This window comes from Nipponia nippon, unplaced genomic scaffold (genome assembly GCF_047370975.1).
Source record: "Nipponia nippon isolate SJK-2023a ecotype South Korea unplaced genomic scaffold, ASM4737097v1 scaffold_4, whole genome shotgun sequence".
In the NCBI taxonomy this organism is placed as follows: Eukaryota; Metazoa; Chordata; class Aves; order Pelecaniformes; family Threskiornithidae; genus Nipponia; species Nipponia nippon.
The window spans coordinates 118,431,134-118,458,810 of NW_028262358.1; the positions used below are offsets into that span (position 1 = coordinate 118,431,134).

General features: G+C 42.8%; 1 protein-coding gene across 6 annotated transcripts in view; it reads left to right on the forward strand.

Moving 5' to 3' along the window:
* The window catches only part of KLHL29 (kelch like family member 29), a 405,515-nt gene that overhangs the window by 237,833 nt on the left and 140,005 nt on the right, over nucleotides 1-27,677 (forward strand). For 3 of the 6 annotated variants that reach the window (XM_087775206.1, XM_087775204.1, XM_087775203.1), the window contains 3 exons: nucleotides 17,915-18,028; nucleotides 24,310-24,451; nucleotides 25,205-25,747. In XM_087775206.1, the coding sequence (XP_087631332.1) occupies nucleotides 17,915-18,028; nucleotides 24,310-24,451; nucleotides 25,205-25,747 (799 nt within the window). Of the gene's footprint in view, nucleotides 1-6,138; nucleotides 6,249-17,914; nucleotides 18,029-24,309; nucleotides 24,452-25,204; nucleotides 25,748-27,677 lie in introns of those variants that run through there. The other 3 variants (XM_009467313.2, XM_087775207.1, XM_087775205.1) reach the window with 2 other exon arrangements.

Consider the following 27,677-nt stretch of genomic DNA (forward strand, 5'->3'; position numbering starts at 1 on the left):
AAGGAAAATTCCGATTTGATATTAAGAACAAAATGAGGTGGTCAAACATTGGAGCAAGTTTCCTAGAGAAGATGTAGCATCTTCCTCCTTGGAGATATTCCAGAATCCACTGGACAAAGCCCAAAGGAACCTGCTCTAACTTTGAGGTTGGCCCTTCTTTGAGCAGAGGGTTGGACCAGATGGCCTCTAGATGGCCCTTCCAACTTAAATTATGCTGTGATGATTCCAGTTCTGTTTAATAACTTTATCAATGATCTGGACGAGGGGATCGAGTGTACCCTCAGTAAGTTTGCAGATAACACCAAGTTGGGTGGACGTGTTGATCTGCTGGAGGGTAGGAAGGCCCTACAGAAGCATCTGGACAGGCTGGACTGATGGGCCAGGGCCAATTGTATGAGGTTCAACAAGGCTCAGTGCCGGGTCCTGCACTTGGGTCACAACAACCCCATGCAATGCTACAGGCTGGGGGAGGAGTGGCTGGAGAGCTGCCTGGCAGAAAAGGACCTGGGGTTGTTGGTCAACAGCCAGCTGAACATGAGCCAGCAGTGTGCTCAGGTGGCCAAGAAGGCCAATGCCATCCTGGCTTGTGTCAGGAATAGTGTGGCCAGCAGGAGCAGGGAGGTGATAGTGCCCCTGTACTCGGCACTGGTGAGGCCTCACCTCGAGTCCTGTGTTCAGTTTTGGGCCCCTCACTCCAAGAAGGACATTGAGGTGCTGGAGCGTGTCCAGAGAAGGGCAACGAAGCTGGTGAAGGGTCTAGAGCACAAGTCTTATGAGCGGCTGAGGGAGCTGGGGTTGTTTAGCCTGGAGAAGAGGAGGCTGAGGGGAGACCTTATTGCTCTCTGCAACTACCTGAAAGGAGGTTGTAGCGAGGTGGGGGTCGGTCTTTTCTCCCAAGTAACAAGTGATAGGACGAGAGGAAATGGCCTCAAGCTGCGCCAGGGGAGGTTTAGATTGGATATTAGAAAAAACTTCTTCACTGAAAGGGTAGTCAGGCATTGGAACAGGCTGCCCAGGGAAGTAGTTGAGCCCCCATCCCTGAAGGTATTTAAAAGACATGTAGATGTGGTACTAAGGACGTGGTTTAGTGGTGGACTTGGAAGTGATAGGTTAACGGTTGGACTCGATGATCTTAAGGGTCTTTTCCAACCTTGACGATTCTATGATTCTATGGGATTTTATAAACCACAGGACAAAAACAATTTAAAAACAGCTCCAGTAGTCCTGCTCATCATTTCAATGTTACACTCTTAACACTGACTTTCTGACAATGCAGGTGCTGTTTTAAAGTCTCTTCTGTGCTCCTTTTGTGTCTGGGGTCGCAGTGCCTGCAGATAACCCTCTTGCAGTAAACTGTGCTGCTTTAATGGGGTTTCCAGACATGCAGGAGATGGGTGTTGGACCAAGGACAGATGGAGCAAACGGTGTTCCAGAGCAAGTTGTTAAATACCATGTCCATAAGGCTAACTGAGTGGTTAGCACCTTATACTCACAAATGAGGTCTGAGATGTTTGTCTGGGTAACCTTTCTCTCCACTGTGCACTGAATTTGGCACAGAACAAGGTAGTCTGAGTGTGATGATACCTAGCCAACTGAAGGTCAGTAGGAGATACTGATGGGCGAGGTATCTTTCCTGCTTTCCCCTGGTATGTAAAGTTAACATTTAATTGTTGCAACTGCTTTTGCTGCAGGTCCTGATGTTCGACAATTAACTTACCAATTTCTTACCTTGTACCCGAACTCTGAGGAACGGATCTGTACTTGGTAGAGCTGTTGCGTTTCACTAAGTTCATACCAGGGATCAGTTTGACCTGAGCTATGCTCCGCTGTTGTCTAGTAGCAAAGCTTGAAATTTCTCGAAATGCTTCGCAGTAAAACTGCTGCAAAAAGAATTACAGTGGTTTCAGTGTATCCCAGTTTTCTGAAGGCCACATCTAACCCAGCTAAGCACTAGTTTATTTGCAAAGCCAATTTTAAATGTTCTTTATTACAGGTGCCTGAATTCACCCTGGCCAGTTTCCATTCTCTTTCAAGCTGTGGCTTTGTGGTTTTCCCAGAAGCCTGTTGGAGAGTGGAAAGATGTGGCAAAGATTTTAAGGGACTGTTAGAGAGCCCCTGGAGACAGAAATCGAACAGTGCTTTCATAATTATTCCACAGACTAGACTGCATGACGTCAGTATGATTCATGGAAGGTTGTTACCATTTATCTTTGTATATGAGCAGAAGGGGGGAACAGGATACTGAGAAAAAAACAACTTGGTGTATGTCCGATTTTGGTATAAAGTGCAGAGTCATAAATAAGTGGTTAGGTGCCGTCTTGAGGAGTTGGGGTGAAATAAGGTGGAAAGCACATTTGGAAAAAAAATGTATCTGTGGGACATTCTCATGTTCTTTGATACAGATTATATTACAATATGATGATAACCAGCACCATAGCAAAACCATGTATTAAATAATAAACAAAATATGTAATGCTTGGTACAATTGAAATAAGGAAACATTTATAACCTAAAATTTTGTTAATGCCTCTGCTTCTTCTAAGGGGAGTAGCGAGGATTGCCACCTATTTCTAAATGCAGATATTTTGCAGACTGATTTCTTTTTGCCTGCTCCCCCTCAACACTTCTCCTGCCATCTCTTACTCCTCTTGAATTACTATATTGTATTTTGTACAATAAATGGCCTTTGAGTGTGTATTTGAAATGACCAGGATTGGTATTAGAAATTAAATAAAATATTACCTTTTTTTTTTCTTTTTGTAAATTGCTCCAATAGTAGCAAATTAACAGTAAATTGATAGAGAAAGGTAAGCACAGATCCTTTAAATCATAGTGAAGTTTTTGGCATTCAAGCTAGAAGTGTCTCAATTTAACACATCATTGGTTTGTATTATTAGAAATTTCATTGGTTTGTGGAGCGTATGATGGTTATGCTCTAAAATTGAAAGTACATAGACTCAGGACTTCTACAGTAGGCTGAGCTCTTACGCGGTTACTGATAAGTGTGCAGCAACTGCCATGGCTTGTTAATAAGCACAGGCAAACCACCATTAAAACCCTACTTGCCACTGTAAAGAAAGATTTTTAACAGTACTTATTTTCTTGTTTATAGTTCTATATCAATCATGAAATGGGAACTGAGAGACCAGTAAATGTCATTTGCCACTTTTCGAGTGGCATGAATTTATCATCTGCATTGCATTTCATCACATTCATCTGTTTCCTTCCAAACGGGAGTAGGGGATTAGAGTGGAAATGTGTCTTGAATCATTAAAAGAAACTCTGCTTAAAATAGTAACGTAAATTAAACTAGCAAAACAGTTTCAGTTAATACTTAGTCAGTGTGATCCAAACTCTTCTTCTACTGCTTTGAACTTTATTCCCTGAAAATTATCCTAGAACCCCCTCAAAATAGGGGAGACATTTTTGGTTAAATAGTAAAATATTTTTAAAAGCTTACTGAACTTTAAGAGGGTCTTTATTTGCTGACCATTATGGCTGCCTTTTCCACGGTATATTTGACAGGAACTTAAAAAGGGTTTATTACGTCTATAAAGTGCTAGCATGATATTTATTCTTTGTCATGTGCAGGCTATGTTAAATGTGCCTTCTGCCACAGTCATGACGCTGGTTTTATCCCAATGGTGGTTTTCCCATCTGTGGGGAGGGTGACTGCGTGAGCTGTATGACACCCTCTGATAATGAGCATTTCTCCACTCTTGTGTGCTGCTAGAAGGTCATTACTTGGTACTTAAGATACGATCTTTGACTTTTCCCTCGATGGATTGGACTCATCTATTGTCAGCCTTTTGCTCTTAAAGCCTAATGTTCTTCATTGTTCCTTGCTAAATAAAAAATGTTAAAATGTTTGTGCTAATGTAGTGTAAGAAGCTGATGTGTCTGAAGCACAGGTGGTTTCTCTGGCTTGTCCCAGTGGTGTCCCATTCCTAGGGCAAAGCCTGCACAGCACAGCTTCTGCTGGGTGCGTGCCTGATGACATGACAGCTTGTGTAAGTAATGCTTCTAATGGTCTTGGACTTGCACACCTGGTCCTGCAACATGATGGGACGTAGGCATGGCTTGTCACCAGGCTGGGTAAGGAAACAGTTGTGCCTTTATCAGGTAATGCTGGGTGTTAGTCACGGGATGGAAGAGAGTTTGCAAAACACTTGGGAAACCAAGTAGCAAAGAAGATGGCAGATTCTTTCTTTCTCATATCTGGAAGCTCCTGGGTAAGAGTGTTGTTGGAACAGTTAGCGAGTTGGATCAACCCTGCAGGTTACAAATGAAATATACTCATTTCATCTATTCCACGTGCTAAAATAACCTCCACGGTTGAGGATGCTCAAATCCAGCCCCAGTACAGGCAAGCAATTCATTAAGAGGTGCAAATCCTACCACAGTCATGCGGATATATTTGGTCAAGGACACTGTGATGCAGGATATGGCTCCTTTAGCATGAAGAATATCTGCACCATCTACACTTGCATTGAGACATTCCCCTGCAAAGTCCGTTTTCTTAATGGAGCCAAAACTGGGATCTGAATGAGTCGCACTTGAAAGCAATTGCTTCTCTGCTTTTAATTAGTACTGGTTGAATACTATTAGTTGAATAATGTATTTGATGAATAATGCTGTTGCCCATCAAATAAATTATTCAATTAATCTCTTTTTTGCATTACCTAAACACTTCTATAGAAGGTTGCAGATATCCATTGAATAATCTATTAGAATGATGCATTGCTTTTCAAATATACTATACAACAAATAATTTTATCTAGTATTCAGCCAAGTTTTCCTTTAATTAAAATTCGTGTGTATATAACAACTGTGCCTGAAGAATCACAAAGAATTTAAGTAGTAGCAGACACGAGGTGGAGAGAAGTGTTTCTGTTACTATGGATGATTTATGTTTTGTAACTCCTGTGGTATTGTGTTTTAAGAGTATGTCAGGGATGCCAAGAGCTTTGAAGAATCTTTTTTTTCCCCTTTTTTTTTTTTTAAATAGAGTTACTTGTAGACTGATCTCCAAATAAATGATATACATTTTAGCAGTGACGTGCGGCCACCCTTGAAAGAGGAGTGGTTTGCAGTCAGTTCTTTGTGCAAGGGTGGAGAATGAAGAAACAGAGGCTGAGGAAAAGAGACGGTTCCCCCGCTGATAGATTCACACGGCTGGCAGCATCTTCGTGTCTGCACTCACATGCAGAGAGCTCGCACGCCCAGCAAACGGCTCAAAGACCCCATCTCAGAAGGGCTGACTTGCTCCTGTCAGGGTCCAAAATAGTGGGTGGCAGGGTCCCAGCTTACAGTTCTAATATTTACACCAATAGTTTGCACAGACAGTTCAGATGCCTGGAAAAAATCAAAACACATTTGGAGACAGCTCTAGTATGAGTAGCAGTGAGTACAGGGAAATGGCTCACTATTGCCTCCTTCAGATGTCACCACCAAAAGCATGTGTGCATATATATGTGTTAGGGCTAGGCGGTGAAAGGGGACGTGCCCAAAACCCACTCTGGCTGTAATGGCACACAACTAGGCAGCCTGGTCTGCTTTTCCTCTTCAGCTCTTTGCTGAGAAACTCTCACCTTTCAAAAGGGAGGCTGTTGTGCATCTAAACAGGACCTGTGTGACCCAAGAAGGGGTTTTCTGTCCGTTACACAAAGGGACGGCGTCCCTCTCCCTCGCACATGTGCCTTGCACCTTCCTCAGCCATTTCAGTTGCCACCGGTGCTTTTGGAAGAGTTCAGTTTCATTTCAGACAGGAGGGGCTGGTCCGAGTCCGGCCCTGCTGCTGCTGCATGAGCCAGTACCATGCGGAGCACCTCTGCAGGATGGGTAAAGCCTGTAGCCTGGAACTCAGAGCCCTGTGTCAGGGAGACGGGGTGTCCAGCCTGAATCCCCTGCCTCATTTCTGCCGACGCTGTCCAGTGAAGATAGCAGCTCACATTTCCAGATGTGCCTGTGTCCCATTTTTGGAGGTGCCTGAGGCCCCTGAAGTCTGGCTTTCAAAAGCGTTCAGGTGCCTCTGGATTTTCAGGCTTGCAGGTTTGGCCAACCTAACTCCATCTCTCCCAACTTTGGCAGAAATCAAGTGCCATCTCTGCCTCAGCACTTTTGGAAATCCCTTTGATGCCTACCTGTGTTATTAAGACACCTGAATACCCTTGAAAATGTGGCCCTGGGAGGCGTTGCCAGCTCTGGTGTTCGGCGTGGACGGTCCCTCCCGCGAGGTGCTTGGGGAGGTGAGCATCCTGGGGAGGGACACGAGCGACGGGAGGTGTTGGCTGTGGAGGAGCAGATCTGCGGTGCACAGGGCTGCCCGTTGGGCGGTTTTCACTAAAATTCATTTCAATAAAGAATGAAAAGCCAGTCTTGTTTTGATTTAGGAGGGGAAGCAAGTCCTTTATTCTTGAAATTACGTTTGTCTTTAGCTGCCAGTTAGTAGAATTAAGGAACAATTTAGAGGTTCAGAGGATCTCCGTGAAGTATGAAATAACCCAGTCACCGCTGCATTTGGGGACCTCAAAGACAGTCAGGGAACCTGGATTGAGGCCATTAAGGTCATCTGGTTTTGTCTCACCAAAATCAAGTGGGTTTTGATGTCTAGTTACTTGGTGAAGAACACTTTTAAAACGGAAAAAAGAAAAAAGCCATTTTTTCAGGAATTTAAGTCCTGGGTTTTATTGCTAACCCTTGGGAATGGTTTTACAACAGCTCACCGTCTCTCTTGTTTAGAGTGTCTGTCTCAAAATGATGTAGGCTCTTGATCTAGCCAACTTGACTGTATCTTTTTATTAAAGTTGCACTTCCTATGATGGTGGATTTAATTTAATGCAAACGAAATTGTGCCTAGGTGACATGATCTGACTGTGTTATGCAAACTCCTACATTATGACATTCCTCTCACACTAACTAAAAGCTTTGTTGCAACATATTAATATAGAAAGGGTTATTTGTTTTGCTAGTAATAAAGGTTGTATATTTGCTGTTTAGAACGAGTAATAAGGTTGACTTTTACACAACCTTGGGGAGAAAGTTACGTTATTTATTTATTTTTGAAGAGTTAAAAATTAAAAATGCGTCTTGTGTATGTTCAGATGAGGCGAGAGCGAAGGAGGGTACATACAAATTCCATCAAATACAATTAGCATAATCAGAGGCTGGATGAGAGACACAAATGACTGCACAAGGGAAAAAAAAAGTAGTTCCTGGGATCTTGGTACATCGCCTGAAGCTGAGCGGGACACAGAGCAGTAGGAACTATTTTTACCCAAGGGCAATTTTTACTGATACTGCCCTTGCAAGCAGCTCTTATTTTATTATTTTTATGGATTCTTTTTCTGCCCTAAATTTGTATACTGAATTATCCATGAGGATAAATGTCAGAGTGGATTAAGATTAAATTAGGAACTAGATACTCCAAAACAAAACATCTCTCTCCTTCCTATGCACTCCCTTTTCTTTAGTTTAGTTTAGGTTTTTTGGGTTTGGGGTTTTTTTTTTGGCTTGGCTGCAACTACATAGACTGTATTTTCTTTAGAATCTTTTTACATTAAATTTTCTGCACAGATAATTTAACTTCCAGTATCCCATCTTCTTTGGTTTAGGTCATCATTCTTTTCATAGAGTTCCTGAATTTCTTTCTTCTGCTTGTAATATAGCTGGATGATGTTCTTTGTCATTTTTTTTTTTCCCTCTTTCACTCTGGTTCTGCTGCAGTGCACACGGGGGCATAGTCAGAGAGTTTACAATGGCTCCTACCTTCCAGAGAGTGATGAGTAATTTAGATGACTTGTTATCCAGGGCTGCCAGACTCCAGCTTCTAACGGAGCCGATGGAGAGAAGTAGACATGACACCTAAATTAGGTACCTGTATTACATCGTTTAACTGCTGCCCCTAGATCTTACCAAGTTAGTTATAATAACCCTATTGATGTTAGTAGGTAAAAGTTCAGCGTTTAAAAATTCCCCCCATGTTGTACACAGAGTCTTTGCTTATCTGCAAGACAGTCTTTTCCCTGCCTGCTTCCTTCTTCCCAAACTGCTGCTTTTTTCTGTCACTTTGTGTCTCATCCTGTATTCTCTCTTCTTGCTCTCACCTCCTTTCCACTCCCTCTGACACATGCAAATGCTCCACAATACATTCATGCACTCATACTTTATTAGTCTTTCTCATATGCATATTTTTCTGGTTCATTTTTTTTGCTGGGCTTGTTTTGTTTGGCATTCTTTTTACATTTTAATACAAAATATGCTTAACGCTGTCTATTTAAAATTGCAGTTGTTTAAACACTCCAAATGGTCCCTTTGGGAAGTGGGAGGAGCGCAGGGAATGCGGCCGAAGGCAGCTGACGATGACTTGTATTTAGCACATCTTCCTTTGCCCCCAGAACCACATTTATAGGGTTGATTCTACCAGTTCCTGGCTCTGAGCAGCTTCCAACAGTTGCTTAGTCTTTAAAACAATAATAAAAATGTTTAAAAAAACAGTGCTTTCTCTCCCTTTGTGCATTCCGAGATCTCTCCCAAATTAACGTGAGCCAGGCTTTCCGACGGGCAGGAGTCGGTCAGCTGAGCACTACCGAGATGTTTTTGAGAAGCAAGATTGCAAGCACGTACAGCTGGAAATAGGAGTTCCTTCCCATAGGGGAAACTTCTCTTTTCTGACTCTAGGAAAGATTTTGGGAGGTTTTTAAAGTGTTTTAGTTACACCGTTCTTTCCCTCTGGTACTCTTACAGTTGGGCTAACGCTACTAATGCCCCTGGGCTTACAGCTTGAGGTAAGATGCTGTGCTGGGTGTCTGACAGCTTTTCCAGACATGGAAATGTCACAAGTTTAAAACCTCCCCATTTTATGCCCTATACAGCTGTAAACAGGAGCTTTATTCCACTGAGAAAGGCAGATTTTTAGTTTGCTGGTGGAGTTAGCTCTCCCAGCTAGACCTGAAAGGGCTTGAACTCCCTGAAGCTGGGTATTGAAAAGCTGTAGAGAGTCACATTTTACAGATATTTTACTTTTATGAATGAAATAAAAAAATACAAACTGAGACCTACCTAGCTCAACCTTTGGTAAATAATTTAAATGTACAAATTTACTCATGAAAGAGAAGGAAATTAAAAGATGTCTCAAGATGATGAGTTCCAGAGGCAGATAAATCATTTTTTAAATAACAGCAACAACACTATCTTACACTTTTCACCTCTTTAAGAATCACAAAGCTCTTTAGGTAGTAACTGTTCTGTACAATACATACGGGGAAAGCTGTGTCTGCTGCTAAAGTGTGTCTGGTGTGGTGCAGCGATGCCGCGAAGCAACGTGGGACTGGATGAGAGGGCTCCTGCATCTCCTCGAAGCGGCAGGGGAATATTAGGCAGGCCGAAATGTAATCGCTGGAGTTGAAATTGGGCCAAGACAATGGGACTAACAATACATTATTGGAAAATGTGCTCTTTGATCGTAAATATCCATGAAGCAAACTTGCCAACAGTATTGATTTTGGCAGTGGATTATCAGTGACAGCCAGGATCTGCTGCCCTGCTGCTTTAAGCAGCGCCCTAACAGGTTTTTAGACAAACAGCCAGGGTAGAGAACAGCCCTCCAGGGTATGTTCATTGCATCACAGGTTCCCTGAACGTGTTGGACTGACCACATGAGAAATATTGTACAGGCATTTAGTGCTGGGGCAGTGAATCCTACATGTTTGGGACGTGCTGGACCCGCACAGACCGGTTACACGTGCACCGTGTAATGTCCAACCTGCCAGCGTCGGCAGCTCGGTGCAAGTTCCCATCCACGTGCTGAGGCTGATCTTGCTCAGTCGCACTTCCATGATGAGCTTTGACCGAAACGAAGCATGAGCAAAGTCTGACCTTCATGATAGCTTTTTTCCTTCAAAATCTACACCTGGGAGACAGTTGCTGGCTTTAGCAAATTTAAGACCTGGATTTCAATAGCAGATGCATTAGGTACTGATGCTTACAAGCTGATGGTACTTTTATTCTTAAATGAAGGTAAGTATAGCTATGAGGAGGGTGTTGGTTAAAATAATGAGATAAAATTTGAGAAAGTGCAAAATAATACCTGCACATCATCCAAATGATCTTTGTCTTTGTGTGTGAAATGCATTGAGATTGTGCCCTGATGCTCAACTGACAATTCTAAGTCTTACTGTAATACAAATAATAACCAGATATTTAGGATAGATTAGAATTTACTTTTGGATCCATTAGCATTTCTGTTAAATCTGACAAACGATTTCAAAAATCTATATGAATACAAAGTGCCTGCTCATCATATTTTGTGACAGCTGGGTGAATACTTGACATCTTTGTGCTCTTAAAAGAACATATGCAAAGACTCAATTTAATTTGTAGGGTTGAGGGAATTTATTTGCCTAATTTTGAGCCCACTAGCACATGATGGATTTGAAAGTTCAGTTCTAACAGGAGTATAATTGGGTTCTCATTTCACTTAGGAGAGAGTGTGATAGAAAGAGTGAGGAGAGAGAATGAGACATGGGGAAAATAAAGTAAGAAAATGAAACTGAGAATACTCGCGAAAAAATTGCAATGAGACTGGAAAAAAAGATGTAAGAAGGCAGAGCATGAGAAGGCTGCACATACAAATGAGATACTCTTTAAGGGGACAGAAGAGGAAAAATAATGCATTCTTGATCATAATGCCAGATGTCTTTTGGCTGGAAAGAGCTGCTGCTTTAAAATACACTCACTGTGGTAGCTGAAAACAAAGACAAAATATTAAGTCTTTAAGTTGTGGGAAGGGGGAGAGGAACATTTCTCTGAATACTTTTTCAAGCTCAGTAAGTAAAGCAGCTCATCAAACATTCAGTCCCACAGGGACAGTTCTTTGCTATTAACGTCTCTGGTGCAAATGGTGAACTGCAAGGATAGGACACATGGCCATGGCCGTACAAACCAGATCCTGGGGATGAACCCCAAGCTTGCTGACCAGCAGAAGTTAGTCTGATGCCTCCGGTGGTTTCATTTGGGACAGAGACCAACCCACACTCCAGAGGTTAGCTATCGCTTGCTAAAATATTTAGCTTGGTCTGTTCCCTGCATGCATGAAAAGTCCTAGGGTGATCACAAGTACCTAAATCCTGTCAAGTGACAGATACCCCGTCGCAGGATGGACATGATGTCTGCTTGCAGTTATGGGGCAATGGTTACCTACAAATTGAGGTGGTACTGTGCCAAGTGATAGGGAAGGAGTCTTCCCATACAACTCCTGAAAGCTTCCATAAGAGACACAAGGTGGGTGGGACAGTTGATTTGGATCTAACCTGTTTACATGTGGTTTGGCCTTTGTTCAGATTATGGGCACACTCTTTATTTTTTTGGAAGCTGGGAAAACCCCTCTGCTTTAGCCCCTAATGTGCACAGCATGATTGGTGGCTGTGTAGCTTTCTTGTCTTGTGTTACTGAGGACTGCTGCCGTGTGAGTGGCACCTCCCCAGGTCCGGTGTCCTTCCTCATCCCACTGCAGCATGTGGGGCCAGGATTCGCAAGCAGCACTGTCTGCCAGCGTCCTAAAGCAGCTTTATTAAAAGTCCTTAGGGAACACCTCTCCACATCCTTCAAGTTTATCTTTTAAAAGATTCTCTTAGTGGGAAAAAAAGGGCAGGAATTGAGTTTGGTTTCACCCTCTAACTCTCAGCATTTATATTTTCCTATTTATTTCCAAATGAGCTGGCTTCCAGTGTCCCCAGCACTTCTTGCAACGTCCCAAGCCCTTGCAACGCTACAGGCTTGGGGAGGAGTGGCTGGAGAGGAAAGCCCAAAGGAACCTGCTCTAACCTTGAGGTTGGCCCTTCTTTGAGCAGAGGGTTGGACCAGATGGCCTCTAGATGGCCCTTCCAACTTAAATTATGCTGTGATGATTCCAGTTCTGTTTAATAACTTTATCAATGATCTGGACGAGGGGATCGAGTGTACCCTCAGTAAGTTTGCAGATAACACCAAGTTGGGTGGACGTGTTGATCTGCTGGAGGGTAGGAAGGCCCTACAGAAGCATCTGGACAGGCTGGATTGATGGGCCGGGGCCAATTGTATGAGGTTCAACAAGGCTCAGTGCCGGGTCCTGCACTTGGGTCACAACAACCCCATGCAATGCTACAGGCTTGGGGAGGAGTGGCTGGAGAGCTGCCTGGCAGAAAAGGACCTGGGGGTGCTGGTCAACAGCCAGCTGAATATGAGCCAGCAGTGTGCTCAGGTGGCCAAGAAGGCCAATGCCATCCTGGCTTGTCTCAGGAATAGTGTGGCCAGCAGGAGCAGGGAGGTGATAGTGCCCCTGTACTCGGCACTGGTGAGGCCGCACCTCGAGTACTGTGTTCAGTTTTGGGCCCCTCACTACAAGAAGGACATCGAGGTGCTGGAGCGTGTCCAGAGAAGGGCAACAAAGCTGGTGAAGGGTCTGGAGCACAAGTCTTATGAGGAGCGGCTGAGGGAGCTGGGGTTGTTTAGCCTGGAGAAGAGGAGGCTGAGGGGAGACCTTATTGCTCTCTACAACTACCTGAAAGGAGGCTGTAGTGAGGTGGGGGTCAGCCTCTTCTCCCAAGTAACAAGTGATAGGACAAGGGGAAATGGCCTCAAGCTGCGCCAGGGGAGGTTTAGATTGGATATTAGAAAAAACTTCTTCACTGAAAGGGTAGTCAGGCATTGGAACAGGCTGCCCAGGGAAGTAGTTGAGTCTCCATCCCTGGAGGTATTTAAAAGATGGGCATACGTGGTGCTTGAGGACATGGTTTAGTGGTGGACTTGGCAGTGATAGGTTAACGGTTGGACTCGATGATCTTAAGGGTCTTTTCCAACCTTATCGATTCTATGATTCTTTTGCCTAGCTTTGGACACAGAGTCCCTTTGCAGCTGGTTACTAATGGGTCCAGCTGAATCAGGGTGAGTTCAAGGCATTTGAAGGTACATCTCTGTTCAGTGCTCCAGGACTTTGTTGGCTGCTCAGGGTTTAGGTCAGTACACAGCAAATGGAAGTACTTTTCCTGTGATACTTGTATTTACTTTGATTTTTAGGTAAGAACTACGTTTCCAGCTGTATCACTGGCAAGTTGCATTAACACTCCTTGTTGAACAGTAGCTTTTTCATCTTTGCGCTTTGCTAACATTGTAGAATTAAATGGGTTTTTCTGTCTTTTTGATTGTATCCTGATACTCCATCGCCTTTTGATCTCTGTGTTGTGCACATAGACTGTAAACTCCTTCAGCTACAGACTGTTGCTCATGTGTGTGTATGGGGATGTATTTTTTCTTTAGAGGGTGCGTACTATAGTAGAGCCCCAGATACTGTGGTACTGTGAAATAGGAGGAAGAGGAGAAGGATGATGATTATGATTATGATGATGATGATGATGATTATTATTATTATTCATTTATTATTTATTATTATTATTTCCACATTACCTTTGTGATAACTAGGAAAGCTCTAGGAAGAGCTGGAAATGGCAACCTACAGACACAGCAAATGGCCCGAAGTACTGATACATTTCTGACTTTATACAGCAACTTCTGCTTAATCCGATCACTGGTTAATTTAATCCTGTTTCATTTGATTGGATCCCCTGGAACCAAATCATTTGTATTGTAGTTTTGTCTGGTATTTCTGATCATTGTCTTTGTTAATTTGATCAGGATTGATTGAACCAGTCATTGAAAATAAATCACATAATTAATCAAATGCAGCATTAGAAAAGCAGATCCTCAGCTAGTCTGTTAGCTTTTACTTCTTGTTTTTCTTCCTCACTACACGGATTTTGGACTTCCTTTAGAAAGAAGCAGAGATGAACATTTTAATAGCATCCACATTTCAGTAGTACAAGGGGAGAGATGTGTATATACATATGTTTATTTAATTGTTTATTTAGAACGGAATAGCAGAGAGTAGCATAGAGTAGAGTAGAGTAATGTGGAGTGGAGTGGAGTGGAGTGGAGTGGAGTGGAGTGGAGTTGCCTGGAGTAGAATAGGAATAGAACAGGAGTAGAACAGGACTAGAACAGGACTAGAACAGGAGTAGTTCAGTTGAAAGCGACCTACAACGATCATCCAGTCCAACTTTATATCTCCCCTCAAAGCATCTCAATCTCACAAACTCTGTGACCCTCTCTGAGGCAGGGGTGTTGGGTAGGTGTTGCGTGGAGGGTCTTTCTTAATAACTCAACTTTCTTAATGACTCAATGATTTTAAGAGAATCAGCATGTGATCCATGTTTGGATTTGGCACAGAATCATGAATAAATGTAAAAAACAAGATAAGGCTCTGTGCTTTGTTCTAATAAGGTCTGGGTAGTCTGATGTACAGCCAGTGCTGGTCTGAAGCTAACGGTTACTCCAAAAACTGTGCTGTGGGTGGGAAAGGAATTTTGGATTTGCAGTAAAGATTATTTTGATCTCTACCTGTTGTGTGGAAAGTATCTCATTTTTAATTTTCTTTAGGTGTTTGGTCCTGTTTTGACTCTTCTCTCACTCTGATCAATACTTGTGACCAAAGTTAACCATTTTGATCTGCACTGTTAGATATTTATAGATTTGTGTTCTAATTGAAGCTTTATTACAGCAAACCAAGGCTCTGTTTGTCTTCTGGAGGTGATGGTTGCACAAAGAACAGCTAAAACTCCCTTTGCCTCTCCTGAAAGCCACAGCAAGTTCAGCAGGGGACACGCTGCCTCTTACAGGGTATTATCTGCAAAGACCCCAGGCTGGTCTCCCTGGCAGTTCATCCAGGGGGGTTACGAGGGCACTGTCTGCCCTGCACCCATCCTAGAAATAGTAGCTTCTGATGGACCATGACCTGCAACAGCAGAGGAGGAGGAGAATTAGGAAGATCAGATCATTACTTGCTGTTGTAGATGAGGTATCCTTACCAAAGGTCATTTAATTTTAGCTTGTCCTTCCCTACATGGCTTACAGAACCAACCTGTGTTATTTAGGGCTCGCAATAACCACCCCCCGCTGCCTCCCTGTCCCCCTGAATTTTTTTGAGTGGGATATTATTTTTAGAGGTGGTTTACTTTGTGTTAACTTCCTGGGAGCAAAGAGAGTAGGAGGTTTTATGTTTTTAGTAGCATAAATTTTCTTTAGAAGATACAGAACAGAGGATTTCCAAAAGCATGAAGTCTTTGGCCAAACTCCCCACCCTTGCTGGGTTTCCTCTTCTTAATGAGTGCAATGGCCCAAACTGGACACCTAGAAGAATTTCATCTTAAAGGAATAAAAAGTAAAGGAACATAAAGCAATTTGTTGTTGAAGGAAATTTAAGTAGAACTTAATCTTAACGGTACCCATTTATCCTTGGAAGACAAAGAACTATTTAGCATCACAAGTTGCCACAAACAGAGTAATATTGAAGGATCATCTGATTCACACCCCAAAAATGAGTGAGGTGCCTGGAAACAATGGGTGGCAATATAGCACAATTTTGTCAGGGCTACTAGTAATGCTAGGCACAGCTATACCATTACCTGTTTTACTTTAAATTGTGTGGCTGTGGACAGAAAAGTATGTCTAATAGCCATTTGCTAGATTTATAGCTTGGTATGCGATGTGTTTGCCATAAATCTTTTAGAAGGATGATGGTTGAGGCAGCTGAAGCGTTCATGCTAGTCCACGAATCAGTTCTGCTGAAGGAAACCAGGAGAACTGGGCAGCTTCCTACCGGTAGCATGGAGATACAGAAACAAAATGAGCAGGAATGCTTTGATGTAAAACCTACAGAGCGGAAAGATTGGAGAAAACAGTGACTGTGTTTCCAGAAAAAACATATATTAGCACTCTATTGTAAATCAAATTAAATGACCGCCCAACTGCCTGATCCTGCGCTGAACTTCTTGTGTTATTAAAGCTATGAATCTGAATGGAAGCAGGGTTGCATCTTGAGACCTCGTTCCCAAAAAGGATCTGCCAGTCACGTCTGGTCGGAACAGCTTGGTGAATGTTTAGCTTCTTTTAAGAACCAACTGGGAGATTGATGGGTTCGAGCTGTTTTTGCACAGACTTGTTTGAGTCTTAAAATGCATTTTCATCTGTCTGCACAGAAAAAAAAGATTTTAATAGGAACCGTTGAGATATGTGATTTTGGATTAAAAGGGAATTCAGTATATTATTTTAGTATTTATTACTGTGGAATACATTTGTGTTTCTCCTGCACAACCCAAATTTTTAACATGACCGGAGCAATTACAGGAAGAGCCAGGTTTTAGATGTTATCTTGTGTGTAAGAAAAGGGATGGATTATTAAAGTGTATAGCCTCTTTGAGAGATGCAGCTCTCTAATCCTGTTTTTCACATCTTAATTTTAGTGACTGCATAACTTACCTTCGTAAGATGCTCTTAATTGAACATTTCAATAGAATTTGAGTAAAGTCTAATATATCTGGGATTCCTCCTCCACTCCCTTAAAATATGATGTGAAATTTATTAGTCTTAATGTACATATCCCAGAGCTAATTGTTTTATCTTGTAAATCAGTTTCTCCTCATCTTTTATATGGCTTTTACTTTCAGATTTAGAGAATAAATAAATTCTTGATTGGAAAGCCTTTGTTGTTTTGCAGTAGAAAAAGGGGGGCAGCTTTATAAATGTAAAAGGATTTTTAGTTCTTTTTTAATTATTTACAAACGCTGAGTTAGAGGACAGTGGAGTTTAAATTATGCATTAAATTAGCATCTTACTGATGGAAGACTCTCAAAGAAAGTTGAAATTTTTAAATTGCTGTGAGCCAAATTCAGCCACGATTTAATAGCTCAGTTGATGTTGATGAACTTAAGGCAGTGATAAATTTGGACCTCTAGGCTTATTTTTCTTTTTGCTGTGAAAGGTAAGCATGCTGTTTCTACAGTACTGACTGTCCTTTTGTTTGAGAGTTGACCGAGTATACTTTGATCCTTTTTTTAGAAAAAGAATTCTCTGTTCTCCTTTAAAGAAAGCTTCCTGAGACCCGGATCAGATTATGGAAACTAAAGTGAGCACACAAAAGTGCTTGTTAGAAAGTAAAATTTATGTGCAGACTAAACGTGCCCTTGATGATAGCCTTATTGATCAAGCCAAGTTAATAAATCAGTAATATCGTGCAGCACTGTTCAACACTCACAGGCTTATCTTGGTTTTCTTTTGTTTTCTTTTTTTTTTATGTGCCTGCTATGTAGGCAGAGAACATGCACTTTCCTGCCACGGAGTGTGTACTACAATTGAAACACTGAATTCAGAGGGCTTGAATGTAAAATGTCGGCATCCAATACAACAAAGGGGAACTTTTGTAGAAGTAACTTAATGCAGGGATTGGAGCCTAAAGTGACACAGCTTTTACTTTTTAAGCGTTCTTCTCTTTATTTCTAGTGCTTTAGGCCCTGATACAGAATGAAACTTGGGGTCCTGTTTGGATAATTCAGAAGAAGTCCATGGGAAATTTGGGAGAAAAATGCCATGTGGAGTGACTTCTGAACCTGTCAATGGCCAGCATTTGCATTCAAGATAAATGTTCAGTTTTCAAGCAATCTGCCATTAGGTCATTCCCGAGTAGCTTCGCCAGTACACAAGGGTTACATCCTTTGTACTCCCTTGGGATTCTGGTCTGACAAGCGCTTATTCCATTATTACCCATATTTCCTTTTGCCCTCTGACAAAAAGCACTTATGATGAACTGGATTTATCTGCCTCTGCCATGGGATGCCTGCAGGATCTCTGAGAGCCCTCTGGCGTTGCATAGTGCATGTTCTCTGTAGTACGTGCTGCCACGTTGTTCCTGATGTTGCGCGTTTTCCTCCGTTGTGAGATGATTTTGCATTCGTAGCTTTGCTCTGATTTGGGGTTGATCTGCATGCCGACCGTGTTAGCAGAGGGGGTTCTGCTCAGGCTAAAGTGGGGCTTCTGTGCTCGAACCCAGTGTCGTGCGCTGATGTCCCTGGTGTCCTGGAGCAGCAAGTGTCGCAGCCGGGACCTCGGTTCGATACCTCAGCTCCGTTCCCTGATGTTCTCGCTGAGAAACGAAGGCAGCTGGGTGAGTACCTGAGCCTCTGCTGGTGAAATTTGCCAAGAGAGAATACAAAGTGCCATTTATGAAGCGCTTCTTACCATTCCATGATCCTGCATTCATTCCCACCTAATGCTGAGCACCTAACTGGAGCACTGGTGTGAGAGAAGTCATTGTCCTGGGCGGTGCAGCCAGCAGAAAGAAATAGATACCACCTATGGTCAATTCACAACCTTCTTCTATCCCATCTTTCTCCCCCCTTTTCCATAACCTCATTCCTCCTCTTGCCTCCCCAAACCTGCAGCCAGTGCGGATAGGGAGCCTTAGAAGGGATTAATGAAACAGTAGCATGTGACCCATTCCCGGTATGGAGTTATCTTTCATTGCATTGTCAGAGCTTGGGAATGCTGACTGTCTTATTTAGGAGGGTAATCGAGGCACAAATGCGAATGAGATGGCAAAGAGGCTCAGCCCAGGAAAGAAGGGGTTGATGTTGGTGGGGGGAAGAAGCTGGACATGCTTATACATCTGCCGCCTTAGCAGCTCACAGGCTGGGTGGGGAGAAGCTCCGCTATGCACAGAGCTGGGGTCAGGGCTGGATGGAGGCAGCTGTGCTGTGCCTGTCTGGGACGTGGGCCCCACTGCACTCACAGGTTTCTCCAAGCCTGTGTCATTAACCTCAAGGTGGGGGGTGTCTTTAAATCCTCCGAAAAACGGGAATGGATGCAGACCGTACCCCGCCGCTAAGCCATGTGTCTCGCCTGGAGGCTGTACCTCAGTGCTCCAGAGCTCACACTGGCTGCTGGCTCGTCGCTGGGTGGTGTTTAAGATGCCAGTATTGAATTATTCTTTCCACCTGAGAGGGAACTAAGACTTCTTTTGTCTTTTATGCAGGGCAGCAACATTTTTCCTATGAGTTAACTGTATTATTCTCTTTCTCACTGCTCCCACATTAGCTTTGGAAAGAGAAAAACAACGCTGTGTCATCGCAGAATTGCCTGGTGATGGGAACTGTAAGGTAGATGAGTTCTTCTCTCCACCCATGAGCAAGTTCTTGAATGAGGTTTTACTGCAGGACAGCTCGTTCTATTCCTCTTGCACACTGGCCTGTCCGTATCTCTTAGTTTTTTAATACATTACAGTACATCCCTCTCTTAAAACAACAGTTTCCTTTCTGTAGCCCAGCCGAACAGCCAATGCTAGGGAGATGTTGCTGTCATCGTTGCATCTTTAAAAGCTCTGCATCCATCCTTAAGACTTTCTTTGGCCATGGACTAGACTCAGAAATATGCTTGGGATCCTGTCCAACATGGTATAGGAATTTACCCCAGGTGGTCTATCCCTGTGTGGTTCAGATTTTACATGCATGCCTCATGCACACAAATAATACCTGTTTCATGCAATATTTAGCACCGTGAACTACAAATTAGACCATAAACTCTTTGGTGCAGAGACCACTGAGCTTTTTAGAGCACCAGACACGTTCAGGCTTAAAACCCAACCAGGGCCACCAGTCATTACTTGTTAGAGTGAGGCACAGCTAACAGCTTTAAAAGGAATTCCCTCATTAAATTGAAGTTGCTTTTACCCATGACAGGCCATAAAACCTGAATCTGTGGGAGGGAATGTTTGCCTCTATGCATGCATGTGTCTTAGCCTTTTTATTTTCAATGGGGAGAGAAAATAGAGTGGGTTGCATATTGGATACATTATCTTAGTATTAAGCTGCCATTCCCAATCTCTTTTGGATAATTGGAACAGAGAATCGCTACTTCTCATCCATCACTTTAAATGAAGGCCATAGTAAAATAATTTTGGTTGCTGGGAACCACAAATAGGATCCCTGTATCCAGATTAGTTCTTTTTTGCTCACGAAACTGTTTGAATAGGTCTTAGCACTCTGAGCTGTAGCAGGATGTATGTCGGCAGTTTTACAAGCCTTTGGGGAAATGGCTCAAATGTGTTTGTAAGGACCTCCCAGGAAGTGTTTGGTGGTGTTGAGCCTGGGGAAAATTGTATTGGAATTTTTGTTGTTGGATTTTTGGTGGTTGTTGTGTTGGATTTTTTTAATTCCACTAACATACTCTGTAATGTTGGCAGTAGTGCAGTACGTTTTATGTTTCCATTGATGTAAAAAAGCTCTTACTAAAAGTTTAGGTCTTATTTCATCAAAGATTTGTAAAACTTTGGGCTTAAAGTCAGGCGTAGTTGTAGCTACGCCTTCTGAACACTTAACAGTAACCATGTAAACTGATGCAGGATAGACCAAATCACTAATTCCCCATCTTTAGCACCAGCTGATTGCTGTGAACTCACGAACTTTCTTGTGGATATTCTGCAAAGCCCCATGAATCTGAAGGGTTTTAATGTTTTAATTTAATAAGGTTCAGTGGACCAGCTGTACACCAATTACTGTTGCCTGTGGGCCATGGTTTATGACTGTTTGAGCTACAAAAAATCGACAACCTGGCAACTTGTCTGTGTTAGTCTCATGTAGTTCTGAAATTGTTCCATCTTGCTCCGTTCTGCCTGTACATCTATATTGCAGTTAATTTCCTTAAAACTGGGAGGTTGCTAACTGCTGGCGTTCAAAGTGGCAGGCATGAGGTGACATGCAAGCTTCAACTGAAAATTTTATTTGTTCTTAATGGTTATTTCAAACAAAAGAGGGAAAAAATCCTCAGATTTGGATTTGGGGTACTCCATCCGTGACAAAGAGCCCAGACTGAACATTTTAGAGGTGCTACAAAGATGTTGATGATTGCTGTAGTAATCTTTGTAGTCTGCCATGAATTTCAGGCAATTAAATAGCCAATGCTGCTGTTGACTAGCCAGGCTTCAACAGACCTTTTAGAAACCTTCTTGTCTTTTCACGTAAATAGACATTTGGCAGTATTTTAAAATGTATACCCAGTAGATTTTGTAATGCATTTCCTTTTTTCATGTGTTTCGTGTTTAATTCAAACAAGCATCTGACATGAAAGCTAAAGATAAAAGTGTAACATAGTACAATTAGTTTCTGTGAAGTCTGCAGATCACTAATGGAACACATCTCTTCCCCCTGCACAACTAGCATAATACAGGCCATTTTTTTGTCGTTTGTGTTGTACATTAAAAGCATCAAATAGAGCACTGTTGTGTGCCCGAGCGCATGGACAGAAAGTTCCTCTGTTTGATAACGTTGGAAATAATTTTGTTTTCCAGATAGGCAAATCGGTAATTGCTGCAATTGGATCAGAGACATGTAACACTTGTAATGTAATCCTTCATGTATTAAGAAAAATAATGCAGAAATTAGATCAGAGACCAGAAGTATATATATATAAAAAAAAGAAGTTCAATAAGCTGTTTTTCTGTTTCCACCACCATTATTGTCTAAAATGTGTTTCATGAATGTGTGTTTTGATTTCATACCAACTAATCTCTAGCTCTTTCTGATCAAATAAATACAAGCTCAGGAGTATAGTTTGAAAGCAATGTGCTGGTCTTGTGCATTTAAATCCACTGAGCCTCTAAGAAGCAGGGTTTGTGAGTGTATTTAGTGAAAAAAATTGTGGAAAAAACTAGGATTTTGTGGAAGTAGAGGAGAGGTATTTATTGACATCAGACCTGCAAACCTCCTTCCTCTTTATTAATGCTCAGAGTATGGAATTAGATCTAGATTTGGGTGCAAACCCCACCAGTTTCAAATGTGTCTGATCTGGTACTCTAGCTTTTTGGAAAGCAAGCTTTCCTTTGCAAAATAGGCAACCGGATTTTTGTAGGATTTAGGAGAGCTGTGTCACATACTCCCTTTCTTACCCGTTCTGTACAGAACATATGGGTTCTTTTAAAAGCGTAGCATGTGTGTGGGTCTGTATTATTTCAGGTACAGGAATATTTTTTTCTTGTTTTAGACCAACACTGTTTTAAAGCAGCTTGGGGATGTAACAAAGTTACACAAGATGCTGCACATCTTGACAATGCCACACAACAATGAGAAGTATGTATTTCAAACCCACTTATAAGACCCAGTTCATACAACAAAGAAATGCAACACACAGATGCCACATGTGGAACGTGCGGGACATGATTTGAGTCTTGAATCCTCCTATCCGTCTTTGATGATTCATAAAAATGCCCAGTTCTCTATATTGCATTTACTGTTTTTTAAAGCTTTGCTTTGGGATAAATAATAGTGTTTCTGGGGGAAGTATCTTAGCTGATTTATAGGCAGAGAATGCTGGTGGTGCTTTTTTTTTCTTCTTTCTTTTTCTACTGCAGAGTGCTTTGGCCACAGTTAAACAGTTTAGCTAGATCCAAAGGGATACTGCTAACGTGAACTGGTAAACCACCAACAGCGTTATATCCTCCCGTATCAAAGACCTAGTACAATGTAAAAGCGAAAGGTATTCAGATGAAGCCTTTTCTCAGGATAACTTATAAATAGAAAGCATTTCAAAACTGAGATTTATTTCTTCCCCTACTGCCCTTTCTTTGCCGTGAATACAACAGAAGGAATCTTAAAGCTCTTGCTTGTCTGCATGTCCTCTCTTTTTGCCTTTCCTAACTCTCATTTTTATTTCAATTGCAAAAGTTGTAGAAGGTTTGAAAAGTTAAGAAAATGGAAATGGTGGGGGCAGAAGGAAATGTGAATCTCAAACGTGGATGTCATTGTCCTTGTTGCCAGTAGAATAGAAAAAAAACTGGAGAAGCTAAAGTTTTACAAAAAAAAAAAAAAAAAGATAAACTGCTGCGTCTTGGAAAAAAGAAAAATTAATTTGGACACAAGCTGCAAATTCTCACTTCCAGATTCTGTACAAAAAAAACCATTAAGGATCACATTTCCCTGTGACCACCTGCATTTAACAAAGTATAGCATTTCTAGTGGGGCAAGTATTTCTATTGTGGCTTCTGGGAGCAAAGAGAGCAGCCCAGCAAAAACCCTGTCCTCCATCAAGGTCTGCGCCCAGGACTCCTGACTCCCAGAGCCCAAGGAGGATAAAGCTCAGGTGGAAAAGGGAGTGCGTGATAGATGTCGGAGGCATTTGGATGAAGGAGAGAGCCCTTGGAGCAGGGGAGAAGAGCTGGCAGAGAAGTCAGTGGGGCAGAAGGGAGGGCAGGAGGAAGCCGCTGAATGCAGACACCTCCAGTGGATTTAAAGAGCTGAGGAATGACTGATGGGCTTGGGGAAGGTGTGCATGGATTTGCAGAGGGCATAAATGGTCTGCTAATGGCTTCTTTTCATGGGGTGAATGAGGTACTGGTGATGGGAAAAAAAGCTGCTGGTGTTGACAGAGATTTCAGTGGTACTGTGTGACCCAGGACATTTATGGAGCCGCTGTACCCCCGTCTCGGAGCCAAATTACTTCCCAGATGTAAGGCAAACAAGCAATTGCTCAGACTGGTCTCCTGTTCTTTATGGCTTCAGTCCTCAATACTCATTCAGCAATAGGCAGCTGGTTCCGTTTTCTTGGTTTAGAGGTTCTGACACCAGTAAAAACAAAACAAGAAAACTTTTAATCTTCCAGCAATGAAATACGCTGCAGAGTTAAACAAACGAGACCTGTCAGGGCACCCGCGTTTTCTACAGGCCTTTTCTCAGCAAAAGCATGGTTGTTTGGGAAGATCTCCGAAAACTGCAGGGGGGAGGTGGCTTAGCATTTAAATCCACGTAATAGTTTCTTTATAAAGAGATCTCTTTCAGATCATATCCCCTTTGATGATTATTCAGCCCTGATACTTCCCCTACTTTACAGTTATTTTAACATCTCTGAAGAACTGCCAACATACCCACTTTAGCAGCCAATGACTGTTATGCTGCCTTTTTTTATTGGCATTCAATTTTAAGGGTTGACAGACAGTAAATACTAAGACTTCTCTTCTCTGTTCCACAATAATTTGTCCTATGGTTGTAAATAAGTCTCTCTTGTTCTGCCTTCTGCTAAACAAAACTCACCATTTTTGGAAGAGGTTGAGCAAACAGAAGACTGTCCCATTTTATGTAAGCCGTGACTGAATGGATATTACCATATGTGGTGGGTTTTTTTTTATTTTCAAGGCAAAAGAAGCAACTTATTTCTGAAAATGCTAATTTGTTGTGGATTATTTTTAAAGGTGGATTTATTAAATTTCCTGAAGTATTTTTTTCAAATGTATTGTATTCTCCATACGAACATGTCATGCAAGCCTGGACGAGAATGATATTTAAAGATTTTAGGATATCGTCTTGGACTGTAACAAACAAGCAAGCTACTAGGTATGAGGAATGGTAATTATTCCCAATAGTCTAAACATTTTTATTCTGTATTTTTCTCTCTCTCTGGTAGACACCTTGCATTTCCAAGACTGAAAATCAGCCTCAAGGACTTGCAACGAGCGTCAGGTGGGGACAGACACCCATCAATCAGTCCACGCCCTGGGACACTGATGAGCCTCCATCTAAACAGATGAGGGAGAATGAAAACCCAGGTATGTTTCTAATCTTACTTGTAATTCTACAAGGGAAAATCGTTCAAAGCAAATTCAATGCACTATCTCCATTTACTTCCGCAAATTAGACTTCATTGTGAGCCCTTTCTTTATTCTTTAGCGGGGTTTTCTCTCATTGTAAAGACCCCTCAAGTTTCTTCTGTGCTGGGGCTAATATAAATGTATTAAGATGCCTGCAAGTTCATTAGAGTGGGTTTTTGTCTCCTTCTCTGCCTTCACTAGACGAAAAGACACTCTGTGATACTTTAAGACCTCTTTTATGTCCAGAACTACCTGAAATGATTTCCAGCTTCCAGACACATATCATACATTGTGCTACTATGCCAGACGCCTAATTACAATCTCTTTGTAGTGGCTGGAGCACCATTATTATACACACAGAGTGTTTGTCAGGGAGCCATGAAAGCACGGTGGGGAAAGAGGTTAATTTTCTTGGAAGCGTGCGCTTAAGCTGCATAAAGTGCAAAATACATAAAACCGCAAACATGCCGCATGTCACCTGATGAGTATTTTAACAATTGCACTCACATTGCCGTAGCAATTTTATGCACTTACCGTCTGGGAACGGTTCCAGAGCCTGAACCGCTTTAGATATCGTGAAGGAGAAGGGCGCGTCGGCGCAATTCGGTAGCGGACGCGTGTGCAGGAGAGGAAGGCGGGAGCGGGGTATTTTTGTTCTGGTTTCCCCCGTGCCAAGCCCACCGCCATTGCTGACCTTCCTTCGTGCCGCAGGTGCAGCACCCTGGGTCACCACGGTGGCAGCAGGCAGCCAGCCCGCCCTGATCACGCACTCCTACGGGATGACGCAGCCACCCACCTTCAGCCCAGCCGCCAACGTCCAGGCCCCCGTCATCGGCGTCACGCCCTCCCTCCCTCCGCACGTCACCCCCCAGCTCCCGCTGATGCCGGCCCACTACCAGCTCCAGCCACAGCCCTCCCAGCCCCTCAGCAACATGGTGGTCAACCTCCAGAGCCAGCCCTTGTACACCAACAGCCAGCCCCTCAGCATGTCCTCCATGAGCGGCGTGGGCCCGGTGGCCCACCCGGGCCCCGGGGCGGTGGGCAACGGCCACCTGGCCTGCCCCATGCTGCCGCCGCCGCCGCCGGCCCTGCCCTCGGCTGCCCTGCCCAGCAGCGCTCCCGCCACCAACGGGCAGGCGGCCGCCCCGCTGCCCCCCAACGCGGCGGGGGGCCCGGACAACACCAACGGGGTGCAGATGCTGCGGACAATCGGCGTGGGGAAGTACGAGTTCACGGACCCCTGGCACCCCAAAGGTAAGGCAGGCCGGCTCGGCCCCGCGGGGCACGCAGGCAGGGGCGGGCGGCGGGGCCGAGGATGGCGGCGGACCCCCGGGACTCCCTGCTGCTCTCTTCGGGCCCGCCACCCCAGCTCCAGCATCTGTCTCCGTGCTTTCCTTTAATGCATAGCTTTTATGAGTTAATGACAACAAAAAGCAGTGCATTAGAAAGAGAGAGGATGAGCTGTGGGCGTATTTTGTAGTGAAAAACAGCTTTTGGGCCCACCAGAAGCTGGTGCTCCCGATGGTAAAGCAGCCATCATCCCGTGCCTCTCCCTTTGAAACACACACCCATGTTTCCATCCAGCCACTTTCCTTCTGGCTTTGGTTGTGCATTAGTCACAACGCTAACCTTCTTCTTCAACCGTTGTCTTCTTCCCCCTCTAGTAGGAGCCCAAGCCAAATGCAAGTAACCCTGCTGACTGAAGCTGAACAGCCCAAAACGTTCAGCGTTAAGGGGAAAACTCTTAATTACCAGCTTCATTGGGCTCAAATGCTGCAAAACACCCTGAATAGTCATGAGCGTTCCTGAGAGGTTGACCTTTTCTGATAAGTGTTTTCTAAATGAGCCACACTGTTGGGTCACATTGGAGTGTTATTTCCGAGTGTCTTGCCCTAGACACTTCAAAAATACCTACGCTTTGTGTACTTAGTTTCTAATTTCATTTGCAGAGTTTTCCCTACCTCCCTTAAAAATCATGACTGTGCCACATGTGCAGGTAAAGCGAAATGTAGCTTACAAAAATATAAATGCGGACCTATCAGCAAAATCAATTAAATTGATTTTAAAAAAAACACCCCAAAGGCTTCATTAAGTCTGTGATATTTTATGTATACATTTGTATTCAGACGCAATCCATGTGTAAATTATTTACTTGCCACAAGCTATTAAGTTCTATTGTGCAGCTCTGTATTAAAGACAAGGAATCTCTGTTAAAAATGATTAGTCCAATAACTCTTCTTACTCATTACATAAATTGTACTTTGGTATGTGCAAATCCTTACCAAATGTCTCTTGAAAAGGCGTTAAGTAAAAGTGAAAGTACTTTTCCAAAGCTAAATATTTGGACTGCTTTTAAATTTTCGACTCCGAGCACCAAATATGATGAGAATGCTTGCTGGATGGTGAGCTTCTGAATTTTTCTTGAAGATCTAGGTGGGCTTTAAGTGATACTGGCCCAGTCAGGTAGCAAAAAATTCACCAACAATTGCTTTATAAGAGTTTTGTTAATTCTTCTCCTTTAAAAAAAAATCAAAATCCACAAAAGCAATTTGTCAGGTCAGGTTTTTAAGTTGCAAACCCTTGATTTTGTAGGAGGAGAAAGGGGAGAGATTTATACTCTAATCCTGGTAGCCTGAGCTATATTGGTTCTGCTGGATGTCTCTCTTCTCCGTGGAAGCTATTTGTCTTCCAAAAGGCATCATCTCCACTTTTCATAGCCACCTGTCCCAATTTACTGGACTGGGTACTCAGATACATGATCAAATTAACACAATTTAAAGGATTACTTGGTGTCATTGGAGACGTGCGAATATACAATACAAGGAAAACCACATAAGCTTAAACCACTTTCACTGTGGTAATTTGATCACATATCTGAGCCTCAGTGACACTAACCTAGTGAGACAAATGAGCATGTCAGTGACTGCACACTTGAGGTTAGGAATACTCTTAAATGCCTTGCATACTTAGGGCCAGTAGCATCAGCTGTTATTTACTCTTCCTCCATCAATTAACCTTCAGCATATCTCTGGCTAGCAGATGAAGTAAACTTCAAATCAGAGCCTAAGTAAAAAGATCGTAAAATATTTAATCAGTCCTTTAATATTTGATTTGCAAAGTCTTAATCAGCGTTCTTGCTTCAACTGCTGTAAACCCTGGTCAAGTCTAACTGTCCGAGCGCCGC